Source organism: Ostrinia furnacalis, unplaced genomic scaffold (genome assembly GCF_004193835.3).
Source record: "Ostrinia furnacalis isolate ACB-3 unplaced genomic scaffold, ASM419383v2 OfSCF1416, whole genome shotgun sequence".
In the NCBI taxonomy this organism is placed as follows: domain Eukaryota; kingdom Metazoa; phylum Arthropoda; class Insecta; order Lepidoptera; family Crambidae; genus Ostrinia; species Ostrinia furnacalis.
In genome coordinates, this window is record NW_021131655.1 from 31,728 (window position 1) to 52,036 (window position 20,309).

At 38.6% G+C, this 20,309-nt stretch overlaps 1 protein-coding gene across 4 annotated transcripts in view; it reads right to left on the bottom strand.

Annotated features, from left to right (window-relative positions):
* Nucleotides 1-11: 11 nt before the first annotated feature.
* LOC114352697 (phospholipase D3) overlaps nt 12-20,309 on the bottom strand; it is a 53,007-nt gene continuing 32,709 nt past the window's right edge. For 3 of the 4 annotated variants that reach the window (XM_028304369.1, XM_028304373.1, XM_028304371.1), the window contains exons 7-12: nt 20,190-20,258; nt 16,074-16,196; nt 5,400-5,539; nt 3,415-3,580; nt 2,453-2,628; nt 12-1,613 (exon numbers count right to left, since the gene is read on the bottom strand). In XM_028304369.1, coding sequence (XP_028160170.1) covers nt 1,517-1,613; nt 2,453-2,628; nt 3,415-3,580; nt 5,400-5,539; nt 16,074-16,196; nt 20,190-20,258 — 771 coding nt within the window. In that variant the 3' untranslated portion in view covers nt 12-1,516. Of the gene's footprint in view, nt 1,614-2,452; nt 2,629-3,414; nt 3,581-5,399; nt 5,540-13,771; nt 13,895-16,073; nt 16,197-20,189; nt 20,259-20,309 lie in introns of all 4 variants that reach the window. The other variant, XM_028304370.1, reaches the window with a different exon arrangement.

Consider the following 20,309-nt stretch of genomic DNA (forward strand, 5'->3'; position numbering starts at 1 on the left):
AATTTTTAACAATCATTCCTCAGGGTAACTTTATTACATGATATGCAAGTAGGTATAAAATTAAATTCTCTGTTAAAATTTCTTTTTATTGACTAGTTTATATGCAAGTTTGACTATACATATACACGAAATTTATAATATTGTTTATATTTGTAGTTAAATTTAATGGTGCTCAGATGTCGTGATTTGAAGTCACGATAGCTGAATAATTTACTATTTTATCACACAGTACTCATAAATTGAAGGCACACTGTCATACAGCATCAAATAGCATCTACTTTACTATTACTCGAAATATTGAAGTAAATAAGAGTATTTTGTACAACTTACATTTATTAGATCATTTCGAAACATTTTAGAATAGAATCACTCTTGGAAAGCATACATAATAATAATAATGTTTATTTATATTATTCATGCCTACCACAGCCAGCTCGATAGTAGCAAATCATTAACTCTCAAACTATAAAATTATCAAAAAACGTGTAGCGATCATCCTCAATCAATTAGAAAATCCATCGAAATAGGAAGATGACAAATTACATTGTTAACTTAATTACTGTGCACGCATAACTCAAGTTATTGCAATAGTTTTCACTGTATGATTTTAGTTTATTTTAACTGCATTCAGATTTTTTCAGTACTCATTTATCAATGCTTTTGTCATTCTCACTAACCTTTAATTAGGAATTTAAAGTAAAACTTGCAATTAAGCTATCTACAGAACATTTTATAATGTATTATATCTGGCGAAGTTAGAGCCACAGTGATTCCAGTTTTTTAAGAGAATAGGCCTGCATGCCCTTCATGCAAGTAAACTCATGTCAAGTCATGGTAAATATAATAAAATGCGAGTTGTATCACTATGGTTCTAAACTCGCCATCTATAGTCGAATAGCGTGCTTCCGAAATTAAAAAAAACCGAAAAATCACACCATTAAAAATTAAACTCCAAAATGCTTAGACCGACTGTACCTGCAAGTTCCAAGTAACGTTGGCACATGCTTATATTATACATATGACACGCATTTGTATATTTCGTCCATTATTCTAACACTCAACACAAAATAAACACAATGTGTCATTACATACACATACAATTCGAAAATCCACACAAAAATACCTTTGAGCAAGTGTATTCGACTATAGACCAAGAAGCCGAAAGAATTGAAGACCAAACCTAACCAATCACATTAATCCCAAACCCTTAATACTAAATTCGTTAGACAAATTATCGTAAAAAAGGGACAACACTACATTTATAATTTTGGTATCTTTTTTATGTAGAGCAGTAATACTGATCACATTTAAGTATTTCATAAATGGTAACATTTGAATTTATACAAATAAATATAAATTCAAATGTTAATAAATAATAATATACTGGCAACTTGTCTTTTTAAGATCATGCCAATAAAGATTTAAAATTTCGAAAAGTAGTACTTAAGTCAAACTCTCGTAATAAGATAAAATATGTTATATTATAGACTACGAAGGATGCAGTAGTGAGACTTTGCTATAACCTCAAGGGTATCGCGTAGGGCGAGCTCCAATCTCGCTCGAACACTTCCTGCAACTGTCGCCTGATGTCCTGCGTGAAGTTGCCTTCGGTCCTGAGGGTAAGTAAAGATATCGATTGAATTCATGTATGTTGACAGTTTTATCTAACACAGTTATGTTAGACTATGTAACACAGTTTGGGTTAAGATAGACTTCGAGATAAAAAGTACGTCAATAAAGAATATTATATCGCAAAATTAAGCGCAGAGGGCGCTGTTAGAACCAACAGTAAACAAACGCTGTATTGTATTTATTTGTAACAAATGCCGTCGTCATTATGTACTATTGATTAATATTAACTCCGTTACCTATTGTTATCTTATGTGTTCATGCTTTGGCACTTTATCAAAAGTTAGTGCTGTACTCAAGCGCCAAAATATGTAGTAAGTTTTAGACGTAGTACTTATTATTATTCTGTGGTTTTAGTCAAAAGACGCGGACGTCTTTTGATACACTTAGCGGTGGCCTGCTAGACAAATGCTCAAGGATATTCCCAAATACCGGGTGAGCACTACATCCAAGTATATACCTACGTTCTATTTATTGCCTATACAAACTAGCTTATTTCTTTCTATTTACCTGTGCGCCTCGTCGTGTAATAGTTCAATTTGTGTTAGTTTGTTCATGACAAGAAACGGTTATGTTATGGACCATAACTTAAAACTTATTTAAACAAATCGAGTTTTAGAAGTACAGACAAAGCATATGTTACCATAGTAATAAGTTGTTTCAATATTTCACATAAAAGAGTCTAAAATGAAAGAAATATAGACTTTCAAATTACTTTTAAAAACTTTTTCTCTTAATTGTAGTTTTTTGACATTCTTTGTTTTTCTCGTGTGATCTTCTCATTTGTTGCCTAGAAGTGTTAGCCTATTTCTATTATATTTACCTGTGTGCCTCGTCTTGTAACACCAAAGCAACGCCCGCGGTATCTATGAAGTAGTCTCCCGACCAGTTAGAAGTCCCGATGTAGGCCGTGCGGTCCGTCACCATATACTTGTTGTGATTGACCCGAGCGTATGGGATCTTGTCTTGATCAGGCGTGGAGGGCACGCGGAAACGTTTCTGGAGAATTTTAGATACAATAATTTACACACGGCCACACTGTTAACTATCCATTTCCGTTTTTACTCTCGCTCTAATCAAATGGTGATTCTTTGCGATAGAACGAGATGACATGACTGGCAATGGGCAGTTAACACTGTTGCCGATAGTACAATCAAAATTAGTATAGTATGGCGGTTGCAACTCATGAAGGAAATCTACTGACTGAATACGTTAAGATTAATAATTCTTGTTAAAACTACTCCATTCCTGTATAGCCAACCAAGCTAAGTTTTTTAGGTGGTTGTCAATGAAACAATATCACAGAAGATTGAAGTCTTATTTAAAATAGTCTTATTGTATGTGCTCTGTAGCCTAGGATGCGCGCCACGACGTTTAAACTTTTATCGATTTTGCACGATAAGCCCACACATTTTTGTCGTCTAATATCGTCGACGTTGTATCATGACGCACATCCTAGCTCGGCTGATCTGTTCTACATAATGAAGTTCGAGATTGGTACTTAAATTAACAGACTGAAAAATAAAGAATTTGAATTAATCACTAACCCACTACGTTAAACTTTTATCGATTTTGCATGTGCCGGTATGCGACTAACAACAACCTTTGTCTCATTCATACGGTCCCCTACCATGGCACATGCACAATATTGCACAATAAGCCCACACATTTGTCGTCTAAAATCGTCGATAAGATTATCATGACGCACATCCTAGATGGAAGTAATACGAGATAGGGACTTGACAGACTGAAAAATAAAGAATGAATTAATATGACATAACTGACCACTTGTATATCCACGCGAGGGTAGACACGATTCAGTGCTAGCAGCGACTTCAGGAAGAACGCCTCAGAAGGGCGCGAGTGGCGCCACCAGCTGATCAGCATCTTGACCTTTACGTTGTGCTCGAGTGCCGCGCGCCGGATGGCGTCGTCTATCTTCGGCCAGAACCTGCAATGAGGGCTATCGTTTTAGCGCTCACCAGTTGGCGCCACTGTAGAGTAAGGTCCTGTCACTTGCTAGTAGCGAAGACAGTGGCGCCAACTTGTGAGCGCTAAAGTGGTAGGAGGACTATCGCATTTGCACTCATTAAGATGGCGCCACTGTAGAGTAAGGTCCTGTCAATCGCCAGGGGTGCCAACTGTTAAGTATAAAAACGATAGCCCTCATTGGAATGCTTTCATTGACTATGGCGGGAAAGTGAAGCGTTACACTTCATTATTTTAGCCACAGGGCGTGCACTTCTGACAATAGGGTAAAATAATACAATTGAGTAGGTCATCTTCATAGAAACGCACCGAGCGCGGTTTGTATGTGAGCGCGCCGCATACGTATTGACGCGCTCACATACAAACCGCGCTCGGTGCGTTTCTATGAAGATGACCTAGGTACTCATTTGTATTTACTCTGGAATAGGTCTTCCCCGATGATTTCCAGATTAGCCAGTAGTAAAACGGTCACCTTTGACAATTTTGATTAAGACTTTTTTATGTGGGACATGAACCTATAAAAGTCCCGTTGCTCTGTCTCGGATTCTACTAAACTTAGCCCTAAATAACAACTAAGTCGGTAATGTCAATCATAAATAGAGAGGACTAAGATTAAATCATATTGATCGTTGCCGTAGAACTCGTCCTTGAACACTAAAATTAAATGCACAGTGGAAAAGTTGTTTTACCACCACACTTTATCAAACAATTAATAGGTTGGTTTTCAAGTAACGCACCAACGATCAGCGACACTCACGCCCGTATTCACAAACATTACTATGAGGTCTCACAGTGCGCGTGGAAGCACAGAGTGACACACGAACCAATCACAGAGCTCTATTCAACGCTGCGCGTTCGATTTGCTGCTTCACTTAAGCAAGCATCGTTTGTGAATACGGGCGGCAGGAACGTTACCTTTACTTGCTATAAGAACTTACTTAATCTTCGGCGAGAACTCCTGTGCCGCACAGTAGTTTGATTTTAAAAATAGGTGGACATACGATCGAAAATCATAATTTCATCGAAACAAAAATTGTTTTGGATAGCATTTTGAATGCTGATCAACATTTGTTATTATGCATTTTTCGTAAAAACGAGCATTTCATGCTTAAAAAAAATATGACAAAAAAATTTGTATGGAGAAAAATCGTTTTTATTTTTTTTCTGGCCACTGTTGCAAACTGTAGCGGTCAAACCTTATGTAGTCGTAAGTACCTATGGTGCCTAATATTACTACATAAAAATTTTATGCGGGCACGCGCGGCGAAGCGAGTAATGCACATGCAAAATTTTAAATAATATATAAATATTTTTATTTATGGATTATTGATTTTAATGCACTTAAAGTAATTATTAATAGGAAAATAGACTTAGTCTAACTTAGTACAGCCCCCTATTACCTCATTTCATACTAAAACCTTTCAAACTAGAACCTACGTTTTTAGGTACTAGGTAGCCTAAGTCGATTATTGACATTATAATATTCACTACTGGTCTACTGGTTATGGTGTAAGGTGGATTAGGTAGATATGTACCCTTTTACCAAGGTATATACCTACTTCTTGGCACGTATAATACCGACAGACATGATTAAAAAAAGTCTTCAAGCAAGAACCCTTGACTTCAATGAACTTACTTAATCTTCGGCGAGAACTCCTGTGCCGGCGCGTACTCAGAGCTCTATTCAACGCTGTGCGTTCGATTTGCTGCTTCACTTAAGCAAGCATCGTTTGTGAATACGGGCGGCAGGAATGTTACCTTTGCTTGCTATAGGAACTTACTTAATCTTCGGCGAGAACTCTTGCGCCGGCGCGTATTCCATAACAGAGATGTAGATAAACTCTTCCGCCTCCTCCATGATGCCCACGATCGCGTCATCGTCATTAGTACGACCTGTCGGGCTGAAGGGTGGTGGGGAACTCTGGAATTACAGACGCGGGCTTGAAAACTATACTCGGAGTTTCCCTACGTAATCTAATCAGAAATACGGAGATACGCAGGAAAACTGAAGTAAACCAAGGCAGCAGAATTGCTGGCGTCAGAAAAGTTCTCGAGTAGCGACCATTTACCGGAAACGGTTCTACCTTTTTTCGCAGAACTTTTTTAATCATAATTTTACTATGCATAACAACGGATGGCATAATCTTCTTCACGCAGAAATTCGTTAGGCATACACTCATTTGGTATACATTCAAAACTAATAATTTTGTAAGGCAGCTTCATCAACCTTCGTTGGTACATTTGAAGACTGGATCATGCCGATCTTACACTGAGAAAAGGACGTCTTAGGCTGGACTCAATTCACTAAAAAAACACGCAAACCCAAAAGTTGGGTAGGCACTCTAAATGTTAGCCGTATTCCACCATTGGAATACCATTAAATAATGATGCCAAATAATCATGGTGCTAAAGAAACATTATGCTAATCGAAATTATGCCAAATAAAATTCTGCTATCTTAAAAGTATGCCATGGAAAATTCGGGTATATAAACATTCTACCAAACGATGATTATTTTTAACAATGTTTATGCCTTATAAATATTCGGTTAAAGAAGATTATGCCAAGTGAGTTATGCCAAATGAGTTTCTGCGTAACGAGATTCTGCCAGATAGAGGGGAGCCACCGGAAACAACGACTTCACCGTTGAGAATCATCCTCCCACTGGGAGACTAACAAAACAACGCACTTAGCACCTATGTGCGGGCAGCGCAGGATTTTTCGTTGTGGAAATCCTTGGGGAAGCCTTTTGTCACGGTGCTGTGGCTATCGTAAGTTTTCCAGCGTAAGCCTTCACCAAGATGTCGGGAAGCGTGGGACCGACCGCTTGCGACCTGCGATGGACGGATGATCTGATTACGATTGTAGGGAAACAAAGAAGGCAATGCGAATGATGACCTACTATATGCATCGACCATGTAATATAAAGGTTGCATTTGCATTGCTTTGTGTAAATACTCTTAACTCATTAAATATGTATTATCATAACGCTAGGCATCAGCATTGCGTGTTCTACCTGTACTATTACTTATTCTGTGGTTCTACTAACTAAACTTAGGTGTGATTCTGGCACATAGATGAAGTTAATGATGGAACTCATACTCGCTGTGTTCCCCGTCATTTGTTTGCGCAGCGAAGTTCAAAACAGTGAATAATATTGACTGAAAATAGACACCTAAGTTAGTAAAGCATTAGTAAATTAATCGAATTCATGGAATAAAGTGTTATTCATAACATTAGTGTAGTTCGTGTAGGATGGTGGAAATGTTTTACAAACTTGATGAAAACAGTTTATTAATGTAATACAATATGTACCTATGTAAGGTAAAATATTTTCCATTGAACCGTTAATCTTTTCAATACTTTTTTGGATTAATCAAATAATGAAATCATTTATGTACACAATTAACCATATGAATCTGTAGATTCGTTTTCATATAACAAAAATACAGATGCGTTCATGTTCCTAGCGGTAATAAATAATGTATCGCATTCGTAATCGATTCGAGAACAAAATCATTCACTCTATACCGAGCCACCACTTTTCCTTTACATCTATTACAGTACTTATTATTATTCTGTGCTATTTAATTAAAATACATGTTACACTTCGCAGATTACAAGTTCAATAAATGTAAATTGCTGTAGGTGGCAAAGGTCAAACGCTAGCTAGAGACATGCGAGCCATGTATTTCTATGAGAATATCATAAATGGGCGGGCGGGGTTGTGACTTGTGGCCGTGACCCACGAATGTTGGCTGCTACTTGTTTGTTTTTATCACTTACAAGTGACCGGACAGATGCGAGACACATGCAACATTAGGACATGTGACTTGCCAGTCCATTGAGACACGTTTTTTTATCCGAATTTAAAAAGGAGACGGTTCTCAATTGTACTAAATCGATCAGATAATATTATACGTCACATGAATTTAGATAGGTCATGTATGTATGATGAATAAAACGTTTCTTCTATCAATCTACAGGTGCACCAGCACCAGATAAATAATTTAATGTACAATAAGTTTTATTAGACATCTATCAGTATGAAGATCTTAAATAGTGTTGGACCACCAGCGTAAAATTCTATCACAAGCTGATTCATCAAGCTATTCCTTTTTATGGAACCTATTCGACAGGCATTTAAAGGCATGATGAAATGGAAAACTTTAAAAATGGCTCGTAACAGCGGTCACTAGTCAGTACTCTAATAACATGTCCTTCGGCGGGCAATTTGGAAGTTTATGGGCTGTCCGCATGCGCTTGATCGCGATTGCGTTATCACGATATGATCGGCAATACCATAATTTGAAATAAAATGTGGATATATCGCGGCGAAGTGATTTGATGACAATCATTGGTTTTATATTACTCCCGCTTTAATAATGTTCTAGATAGATCGATATTTACCTACTATTATAAAAATTACAAAAGCACGGGATCGTCCAAAACCAAACTAACAAACGTAACTTGAATCAATTACTTAGAATGGTATTATCATGCCACAGTTCAACTTGGATGATGAAGACTACCTATGGAATGATATGAAATAGGATGTATTTTCACTTACAAAATGCTTGAATGAATAATTTTGAAATAAAGTGTTCACTGAAAAACTAAAACCATTTCGTAACTTTCAATCTTTACAAGTCGCAGCAACATGCCCAGTATGCATGTAACGCGATTATAGGGACTCCCTATATGCATTTGCTCCTTTCTGGATAAAACCAGTGTTCATCTATACAGATTACAGATCACACAAAACCACGCTTAAACTATAAACCTGAATTGAGGTGCGATTGTGTAAGGCAATCGTATTAATTTGATCCTTTCCTAAACGAGGTCAAGAGCAAACCGATTGGAAAAATCAACATTACCCCAATAAACATTGGGCATTAACTGATCTACGAGTGGCCTCGACCTGTCCCCAAACAACCAATTTGAACGATAACAATAAATGTTTCCGTTTACTTTCCACTGTAATCTATCAATATTTACGGCCTTGTAGGGTGGAATCGTTTGAGGAATGTTTCTTCAGAGGTTAACATAAAATTGATAATGCATGACATTGTTATTAATATTTTTTCTTTAACTTACTTATTTGAAAAGTTTAATGATCGAGCTCAGTATCTTTAATCTTCGTCTCGATTTGTACTCGCTTGGTCAGAAAAATCAAGGCTGATTAAGTAGTGAACTGAAAAAACAGTAATAATGCTAAATAACAGGCGATACTAAAAAAATACATAAAATACACAAAAAATGCCAACATTTATTTTATCAGGATATACCGCTTAGTTTAAAAGTTATTACGTTTTCTTTACAATAAGTAATTGGAAGAAAAAAAAATCTATAAAAATTTTTAACCTCTTGACCTCTTTTTTGTCGATAAAAATAGGTCTAGTTTCATCTTTTTTCATATGTACACTTTAACGTGACTCACACTGTATAGGTAACTATTGCATGAAAACACAGAATTTAGTAACTAGCAAGTTGCAAGTTAAAATATAGTTGACAACTCTTAAAACTGTTTTCATGCAATTTAATCTTAATAATACTTAACTCCATAATACGTGTAAATTCTCGTCTCAAACATGTGACTTGAATTCAAACAATCACAGTACTGAATGTATGAACATGAAACTAAATACGGGTATCGTGTAATATAAATAATATTCATCCCAACTAATATTATAAATGCGAAAGTAACTCTGTCTGTCTGTCTGTCTGTCTGTCTGTTACGCTTTCCCGCTTAAACCTCGCAACCGATTTTGATGAAATTTGGCATAGAGATAGTTTGAGTCCCGGGAAAGAACATAGGATAGTTTTTATCCCGGTTTTTGAAACAGGGACGCGCGCGATAAAGTTTTTCTGTGACAGACAAAATTCCACGCGGGCGAAGCCGCGGGCGGAAAGCTAGTGTGCCATAAAACCTACACCTACAATTTAGTTTTAATCGCAGTCTGAATCTTTCAGAATACAGAGCTTAGTCTCGGATAGCTCAATTGTAAAGAGCAGTCACCTAGAAAGCAAAACATTGTACATGTTTCTCAACGCAGCCAAGCAAGAAAAACAATTTCCCACCCGCCGATTCTCGCTCGCTAGTTTTCAAGGCAAGCTAGATAGTGTTTGACCGCAGCTAACACGGCTTTTATAAAATTAAGTGAATAAATATTGCATAATTTCAGCCATACCCTGAACCTATTATGACATAATTTTACTGGCAAGTAACTGACGCTATAAGGAATATCTTAAGCCCAGTTTCTAATAAGAGATTGTGCTCATTCTAATCAAGTATGAACTTTTCATTTTAATTCATCCTTGAGAAGAAAATGACCACACTCAACCTGGAACTCAGAAACTTAGGCTACTTTTATTTAAAAAAAAAATTACTAGATCCGAGAAGAAATAATAAACAATTCAAAATCCGTGACAGATCGACCACGCGGTCTAAGCGGACATTATTTTGTTGCGCTTTTGATTGAGTCTATGGTTTTCTAATATGTTTCAAAGTTCGACATGGCGACCCTACTCGTAGGATAACATTTGTCGGCGCGATAAGCCCTCCCAGTCATTAGTCGCACGAGTCAACAATTTAGACGTGGACCTTCAGCCAACCCTATCGTAGCTTTGACCTTTGTCTCTAACTTAATTTCACGTAACTACACGTATTTCGTATAAGAACATCCATTACAGACGGCAATGTGTCCTGCCCACTTAATTTAAAGTGCTTGTTTAAGGTCATGAAAGTAAAGAAACTTGAAATTATCTTTGAATGAATGACTGTAGCAGGTTCTGGAAAGTTTTAAATAAATAAGTCGTAGGAACGAAATTTTCTGTAAAAGTCTACTTAAAGCCTTTGGTGCAAGTTATAGTTAAGTTTGACGCGTGATCGCTTCTAGAGATTGATTATCACATACAGAATAATTATTTCACATTTTCAGGATTGGACCAAAGGTGAAATTATGAAAAACATTTGCTGTTTGATTAAATTTGTTTCTGCAGAATATGACTTTGTATGAAATAGACAAAAGAGTAAATACAGAGTTCCCTCAACTCGTGGGTGGTTAATTCATCGTTAGCGGTTATTTTCCAAAACATTTTCATATCAAATTAACTGAAATCCTGACTATACAAGGGTGCTTTTACTTAATCTTTTATACCATTTGTTGACATCGCCATTTATTATGTCACAATAGGATTCAGGTGTAACAGCTAACTGGCTGGGGGACCTTTTGTCCCCCGGCTGAGTCAGCGTTATGCCAAGGCTACCGGGCTTATAAAAGCATTAGTTAGAAAGGCTAGGGTAACGGGCGTTTTACTATTACGATTTCAAACACAGAAACTTAGGGCTGTCTAAGTAATTGTCACTTCTCAAGGGTCTTGAGTAGTATACTTCGTAAACAGATTTGATATTGAGCTTTGCTGGACATTCAACTCATGGTCTGAAAATGTAGCAAGATAAAGTACCTAGCAGTGGGCTGGCCATATCTGTCGAATAACCGATAAAATGTGCAAAGGTAAACGATTTATTGAATTAAAACTACATCCTGGAAAATGTAGGATACACCTCGGTCGTTGGACCAGAAACTCCGAGAAGATAGTACCTATTGGTTGGCGACAGGATAGAATCGTGCTTTGCGGTGCTCCCTGAAGAAGGCTTGGATCCAACAGCAGACTGTCATTTGACTCTTTATTTGGCTTTTTTCGCATTCTTTAGTTCTTCTGGGATGCTGACTTGGGTTAAAGAGCTGACATCAAAGTTAATTGGTTAATGATATGAACTACTCAGTGAATTCCTATTCAAATTCAAATTGAAAACGTTTATTTGCCAAAAACACTATGAATATTGTTGATTGATGTGTTACCCACAACATACACTAGCCTATCTCTGACCTTTACCAACCCTAACCGTACACGTTCCGGTTTTAACGGCCACTAAACTATTACGGTTTAACGCTCCGCGGGATGCTTCGTTTTACAATCGGTTTAGAACGCGATGGCTGCGCTAACGGTAATGGCTGGATGGCTGTAATTAGTTGGATAAGCGCAGACCTGGGTGGATAATGTGGGTAATTGGATAGTCAGCGATGTTAGCTTTAATTTGCTGAATAATTATCAAAACGTAAAATAAACAATAATAATTATGTATTTCGTTCGTTCGTTTGAGGCAAATGACGTCCATTGCTGGACAAAGGCTTCCCCAAGGATTTAGGACCGGTATTGCGCTGCCCGCATCCAGGTTCTTCCAGCGACCTTTACCAGATCGTCGGTCCACTTAGCGGGGGGCCTGCCCACGCTACGTCTTCTAGCCCGTGGGCGCCACTCGAGAACTTTTTTGCCCAAACGGTCATCAGCTCTACGATTATGTATTTAACTAGTCATAAATAATTTAAAAGGGGTGAAAAGTATGAAAAATAATTTCTGAAGTTAGGAACGTAAAGATCCTGTTTGTTTGCGGTGAAATGTGAGTAGTTAAATAGTTTAGATTTTACGACCGTGTTTTTATTCGCGGGACGCGCGATAAATTCTTTATAACAGCTTGAAAAATATGTATGCGGTAGAAACCGCAATCCAGGGGCGTGTATTTACTAATAATTTATTTTAAAGAAAAGTTAAAGTATTAATATAATGAAGATAACACGAAGGAACATAATAACTCAATAGTTAGATATGTAAAACAAGTCTGACCTTTACGGAATTCGAAATAAAGATACTTTAGTTAAAGAGTAATGGATTCAGCTATCTTCATCCATACATTTTTAGATTAGCCACTGAAACCTAATGGGGTCTTTTTTCGTATTTGGAAATATATTAAAACTAGCTTTCCGCCCGCGGCTTCGCCCGCGTCGAATTTTGTCTGACACAGAAAATCTTTACCGCGCGGGTCCCTGTTTCAAAAACCGGGATAAAAACTATCCTATGTCCTTTCCCGGGATTCAATCTCTATGACAAATTATATCAAAATTGCTTCAGTGGTTTAGGGCCGATTTTTCAATCGTCGGATAACTTTTAACTGAAGAATAAGTTTGTCACATTGACAGTTTCAGTATGGGCAATGTGTCAAAATGACAAGTTTATTCTTCAGTTAAAAGTTATCCGACGATTGAAAAATTAGCCCTTAGGCGTAAAAGCAAGACAGACAGACAGAGTTACTTTCGCATTTAGAATATTACGAGTAGTATAGATAGTATAATAGACGTGTAATAAAGAAATATTTACGTGGCAAGTTTCTTTATTCGAAATGTTAACTTCTTTACCTAAAGATTAACGGATAAGGAGTATTGTGTACTGGTGAACACACATTGGGGCAGAAAAGTGAACAATCAGATAAATCTAATAATACAGCCCACGAGGAAATTGGGTCAGTGTTGGGTCATGGTCTACCGCTGGTATTTAGGGAACCTATACACGGTGGTTTACAAGTCTTTTATTGATCAATTAGACAGGCAACAGCATAGTAGGTACTTTGGATAGTGGCCGACCAACAAGACGAATGTTTTTTCGTCGATTCCTGCTGAAGGTAAGTAAAAGTCGTGTGTGACACTAGGCTTTTTTCGTTTGAAAATATCTGTTACGAGAATGCACCGCCTAAAGTAGCCAAGTAATATGCGGTGCCTTATGCCCGTTTTCACCATCAATCCCTAATTTTTAAGTGACCCATATAGTAACATTTAACTGGCATTTTGTTTTCATAGGGGTCACTTAAAAGTTAGGGATTGATTGTGAAAACGGGCATTATTCTGGCAAATCTCAGATTCGGATCAAATGCAGGGCGTACTATTTTTTCTTCTAGCAACTTTATCCGTGCCGTGACCAACTTTTGCCTATGGCTTTGTTCGTGTTAATTTTAGATTCCTGTTTCATCCCCTTACGGGGTGAATTTTGTGAACTCATAATAACTACGTGCAACGTTCAATAACTCATGATTGCGATGTGTTAGGCCCGGCGGCCACCACTATGGCGGAGCATAGCGGAGAAGTGTTTGAATAACCAATCAGATTTCATTATTTCCACATCTAAAAAAAAAAAGGTTTGTTTCCCTAATATAAATAAAGAAATTAATAAATAAAATCTCTCCTCTCCGCTCCGCCTTGGTGAAAACCGGGCCTTACGCGGCCGGTAAAATAACATTAAAGTTCTGTAGTTATACTTACCGTAATGAACGCGCCGAACGAGTCGTTCATGTTGATGGGGTGTTCCATATTGATATCTGTGGCCAGCTCCTCCGGCCACTCGTCGGGCACCACTGCGTCCGGCGCTCCTAACGTCCAGTACACCTAGAAAAACAAATCTATATCTATAAANTAGAGTATTTTTTGATAAGTTAACTGACGGACTAATTAAAACTCTTGCTGACCCAGGCAACATCCCCATTATGTATTTCGTTCATTCGTTTGAGGCAAATGACGTCCACTGTCTGGATAAAGGCCTTCCCCAAGGATTTTAATAGCGACCGATCCTGCGCTGCCCGCATCCAGGTTCTTCCAGCGACCTTTACCAGATCGTCGGTCCACTTAGCGGGGGGCCTGCCCACGCTACGTCTTCTAGCCCGTGGGCTCCACTCGAGAACTTTTCTGCCCCAACGGTCATCAGCTCTACGATTATGTATTTATACCTAGTCATAAATAATTAAAAAGTGGTGAAAAGTATGAAAAATCATTTCTGAAGTTAGGAACGTAAAGATCCTGTTTGTTTGCGGTGAAATGTGAGTAGGTAAATAGTTCAGATTTTACGACCGTGTTTTTATTCGCGGGACGCGCGATAAACTCCTTATAACAGCTTGAAAAATATGTATGCGGTAGAAACCGCAATCCAGGGGCGTGTATTTACTATTAATTTATTTTAAAGAAAGGTTCAAGTATTAACATAATGAAGATAACACGATGGAACATAATTACTCAATCGTTAGATAGGTAAAACGAGTCTGTACCTCTAGCATGAACAACTTTCGTCTTCGAATCGTTTGCGTACTCGATAAAATTTGATAATCAATCTTCGAATTAAACGATATCGTGACAATTTTGATTCTCAAAATAAGTTTCGTGCAACCACATCTCATACTAAGTTCACTTTACGACACGTTCACAAGGGCGCTGTTGTAGTTTTCTTACTAAATCTTTTGATGGCGATTCGAGTACGCAAACGATTTGAACTCGAAAGTTTTTCGTGCTAGCCGTACTGACCTTTACGGAATTCGAAATAAAGATACTTTAGTTAAAGAGTAATCGATTCAGCTATCTTCATCCATACATTTTTAGATTAGCGACTAAAACCTAATGGGGTATTTTTTCTTATTTGGAAAAATAAATGTTCTACATATTAAAAACATCTAAGAAACAACATTTTACGTGGCAAGTTTCTTTCTTTATACGAAATGTTAACGTCTTTACCTAAAGATTAACGGATAAGGAGTATTGTGTACTCGAAAACACACAATGGGGCAGAAAAGTGAACAATCAGATAAATCTAATAAAGCAGCCCACGAGGAAATTGGGTCAGTGTTGGGTCATGGTCCACCGCTGGTATTTAGGGAACCTATACACGGTGGTTTACAAGTCTTTTATTGATCAATTAGACAGGCAACAGCATAGTAGGTACGTTGGATAGTTGCCGACCAACAAGACAATGTTTTTTCGTCGATTCATGCTGAAGGTAAGTAAAAGTCGTGTGTGACACTAGGCTTTTTTCGTTTGGAAATATCTGTTACGAGAATGCACCCTCTAAAGTAGCCAAGTAATATGCGGTGCCTTATTCTGGCAAATCTCAGATTCGGATCAAATGCAGGGCGTACTCATTTTTCATCTAGCAACTTTATCCGTGACTAACTTTTGCCTACAGCTTCGTTCGTGTTTAATTTTAGGCCCTTGTTTTTAGGTAGGTAGGTAAATTTTAGACTTTTCAGGTTTAGGTGCCTTTATGGGGTGAATTTTGTAGCCTATCTACGTGCCTAAGTTCAGCGCAATCCGTACAGTGGTTTGAGCAGTTTGAGCTGCGTGTTATGTGTTGATATCTCAGTTAAAAATTATACTTTAGAGCATTGGTTCCCAAACTTATTTGAGCATACAAAAAATTCCGCGCCCCCCTCCTCCAGTCAAGATTATTTATTGGTCGTATCGAGCAGTCTGGAATGCATTCTCTCAGCGGTCGCAGGTTTTTTTTTATACTTAAGTACATAGATGGCCCGCGCCCCCCACTTTGGTAACCAATGCTTTAGTGTGTTTGACAAGAAAAAATATAATAACGAGTAGTTAAGCGGCCGAAAGTTCTGCAGGAATTAACTGTTACTAAAGCCTGGTCCGTGAGCACGTATCGTATTTGCGAATTTCTCGCACACTCACTGCGGGCGCCCGTCGCACCGTCGCGACAGCAATATAATTACACGCGAGCGATAAGGATGGGTAGCTTGGGGTCATTGGACAAAATTCTACGTGCTCACGGACCAGGCTTTACACTTACCGTGATGAACGCGCCGAACGAGTCGCTCATGTTGATGGGGTGTTCCATATTGATATCTGTGGCTAGCTCCTCCGGCCACTCGTCGGGCACCACTGCGTCCGGCGCTCCTAACGTCCAGTACACCTAGAAAAACAAATCTATAAAAGCGAAAGGTCACTGATTGTTCAATGTTAAGCACGAAGAGTCTGCACTATGCCCATGCGGCGAGGGAACAACTATTCCCACCTCTCGTTCCCACCACTGCAACTCCTGTGTAGCCAGGATCTACATCTTGACCGCCACAAAAACCCAACCAATGAAGGTCAAGTTTGTCCTGGGGGAAAGTTAAACTGTCATTGGACCCGCAACGAAATTAGAAGAACATAGGAGGAGTTCGAAATTAAGGTTCGACTTCCCTCCATTGCAAAGCGGATGACAGGTGACAAACAAAGGTTTAAAACCTTTAAGAAAAGATTATGCACCACGGACAATAAATTAAATTAAGGGGGCCTATCTTATGAGCAATTGGCAACTACCTGCCAATAATATTTTTCACAAAATCGCTTAAAAGCACGGAAATTTTTCCTTGTCGCGACAAGATCGGTGTAATAAATTGCGGAAACAGATGTATGTTGTATTGAATTAAGCATTATATCACGTTCATGTTTCCAAAGATCACACTCCCACAAGATATGATGGGCAGACTGCTCATGACTGACATCATCAGTGGAACACTCGCAAAAAGGAGACGGAACTAGTTTGAATTCGTGAAGTTTATGTTTAAAGTTGCCATGTCCCGTGAGGAACTGCGACGAGCAATGATCGATTTCTAACAATCGCCTATTTAGACGTTCGCGTACATTCGGGAAGAATTTATATAAGTGACGTCCTTTGACTGACGTATCCCATCTTTTNATCAGAGAAATTTGTAGGGAGTCAAGCAAAGAGAGCCCAGAGCAAGTACCGGCGCGCTCTCCCGAGATTCGGTTCGTACGCCGTGAGGCAGGAAGAACCATGGGTGGTGGTGGGTTATGTTCAATGTTAAGCTTCATATATTATGTTCATATATTGAGTTACCGATAGATGGCGCTGTCTGTAGGTGAATCGCGGTATGTAAGTTTTAGACGGCCCCTACATAATTATACTCAAATTTGGTTTGGAATAACTGGAATCTTGGTTTTATTCAAGTTACAACCTATGGGCTTTTTGGGACTTGTACATGGTCCTTCGGTATTGCCGGTTAAGGGCGATATTTTGAAGTAGTCCTAGTGCACTGTCCATTGCGGCGTCGAAGAGGTTGCGGATTGTTGCCTATGATGCTTGGCGGTTGTTGGAGCAGCACAAGGTGGCTGCGAGCTGTTTTGGCGTACTACGTCAGAGTCGAGGAGGGAACCTCCTCTGACGTCACCACTCGGACCTCATCGTCGGCTGCAGGGGGGACCCCCGCGGACATTGACTGACTCACTCATCACGAAATCTCAGAAACTACAAGTGCTAGGAGTCTCAAATTTTGCATGGGGGTTTCTTTTGGAACGTAGGTGCTCACTAAGACGGGATTTTGCAAAATTCAATCCCTAAAGGAGTAAAACGGGATCCACGCGTACGAAGTCGCGGGCGGCCGCTNTTCTCGTATTACTTCAGCGTTAGTTCATTGTTAGGCCTCAGCCTCGAACTTAGCGGGCAGCGGGGCGGCGGCGGCGGCGGCGCGAGAGCGGGGCGGGCAACGCAGACCCGTTCTCGAAACCAGCGGGCAGCTCGCGCGGCGCTTTAGCGGCGAATTGTTGTGTTCGGGGTTGTGTTGTCGAGATATTTGTTTTTATTCGCGAAAAAAATTTTATTTCGATTCAAATTTATTCCTTACGCTCGATTTATTGTGGGCAAAAGAAGGAGTGCGCTGCCCGCTCGTTGCCCGCTCCCTCGCCGCTGCCCGCTCGTTGCCCGCTGCCGCGCCGCTGTTTTCGAGAACCGGTCTATTTGATTTTACGCATAAGATCCTGCCGCTCCCGCCCGCTCCCGAGGCTGAGGCCTTATTGTCGCAAGTTATTATGACAGTTTATCAAGGGTGACTTTTTCCAGTTTCTTATAAAGTTTCAGTTTTGAAACGCTATTATCTAACAAAGGGCAAGTCCCGAGTTGATATGAGGGCACTAAAAATTCTACTTTCTTCACCCAGATGAACAAATTGGAATAATCCTAAAAACGAACGTATGAAATTCATTAAATTTAATGTAAACGTCGGTTACAATAACAATTCTGACGTTTAACGTAAGTAAGTAGTTTTTGAAGGCATAGGGTGAAGTTCCAATTACTTACATGAAGAAACACGTAAGGAAAAATAAATATAACATACATAAATATTTTATTATTTTGTTACAAACTGTAGACTCTCGTAACTTAAACGTGAAACTTCAAAGGGAAAGAGAGTATGTAATAAAATTTCATCGTGTTATCTTTGGGCGAAGTTCAAACATTTACGAAGTTAAGTAAAAAAGCGATCGTTACTTGCCAAGCGAACACGTACGCTGCGTGTAATTACGTGTTACACTGTGTGCAGAGCAAAAGGCACAAGAGAGGCAGGGTGCAGTAGGTTTTGCGACACGGCGAGGTCTTTTAGAAGACTGATAAAAAACATACTTACAATATGGACTGTTAATAGAATAGAATAGAATAGAATATTGTTCATTTGGCACAATACACAATACATGATATAGGCACAATACAAGATTAAAACATAGAAAAAACAAAAAATGATGTTGATTAATGTGTATTTTATTTCAATGATTAGCTTGAATTTTTTTTAAATAAAAGTAATACCCATGTATCAGACCCATATTGGACCCGATAACCCCCTAATAAACGCTTGTGTTATGAGTGGGTTCACCACAATGTGCCACAATAGTCCAGCAGCAGCGAGGTTCGAACCATCATTTCGGCTATTGTCATTTTTGAAATTGTCTTTGGTGGACGATTCGAATGCCATCGGCAGATAATGGACAGCTTAGTTTGCTAAGTGCTTTAATTTAATTTCTGTTACAAAATTCCACTACTACAACATCATGGCACATTCTTTCGCTTATTTTTTTTTTTTTATGCTAGCCAAGGCAGGTATTTGACCGCAATCGCACCTGGTGTTAAGTTACTTTATTTTATTTTACTGTCTCGTGGACATACAAATTACGACAAAGGCAGCAACTCCACCCGCTATCATTATAAAACGCGTTTAACGTAACACGCTCACGTCAAAGGTGAAACTATTTAAATTAACGTTCAACTTGGAAAGTGGCGTAAACTTTCCTTAGCCTAACTTTACAAAGCGAGTGGCACCGACTGGTACGCTCGATGCGTTCCGTCATGTAACTTTGTGCAGACATTGATTGAGTTAAAGTTACGGCAACTTTTTGTAAAGTTGCGCCACCATTTTAGGTTAAAAATGCTTTGAGATACATTCATATAACATCAAGGGTCAATACAAGTAACATGTAGAAAAATCGCTAAATGTTGCAAATCTAGAGAACTATTTAAGTTTTTTTATGATTCTCGAATCTCGGAGAGCAAAAATCCATGCGATCAAATCTGCGAGCAGATGCTAAGTATTATTTATCTGTGATTATGTATTTGATAAAATCTATACACAATTACACATACCCTACGCTTGTAAGATTATTGAAGCGCGAAATGTAGCGCGTGTGTAAGGTAAAATGCTAAAACGAGCGTAAAACACGCTCAAGAAACGCAAAATTGAAAGGGTCCTAAGATTTTTTTGTAAAGGTTTGATTGATGAAACTTTGATATAATATTGTGTAAGTATGTGAATGCTTACAAGATGGATTAAACTTTTTAATTCAATAAAACACAGTTACTAATTAATAAAGTTCTCACGTTCAGTACCGGTAGGTACAGCAATAATATTCTATGTAAACAACGAATATGAAATTCATATTTCATGCAGCGTCGATTATTATTGTATTATAGTGCACCTAAAAATAGATCGTGTGACGTTTGAACAAGGACTGTCCTCGATGTTGGCAATGAGACTTCTAACCGTCAAATTGGAGGGTTAACTACACGTATAATAACAGAGCGTTCACCGTTTTCAATGCAATTAATACGAATCGATTAAAAAGACATTTTACTTACATCGAATATCTTTCCCAAGTCTGTGGCAAGACAGGAACAGTTGTAGGCGACTATACCCAACTCTTTTACCTGCGAAATAAAAAAAAATGAAAAAATTTATGCTCACCACACCCACTTTTG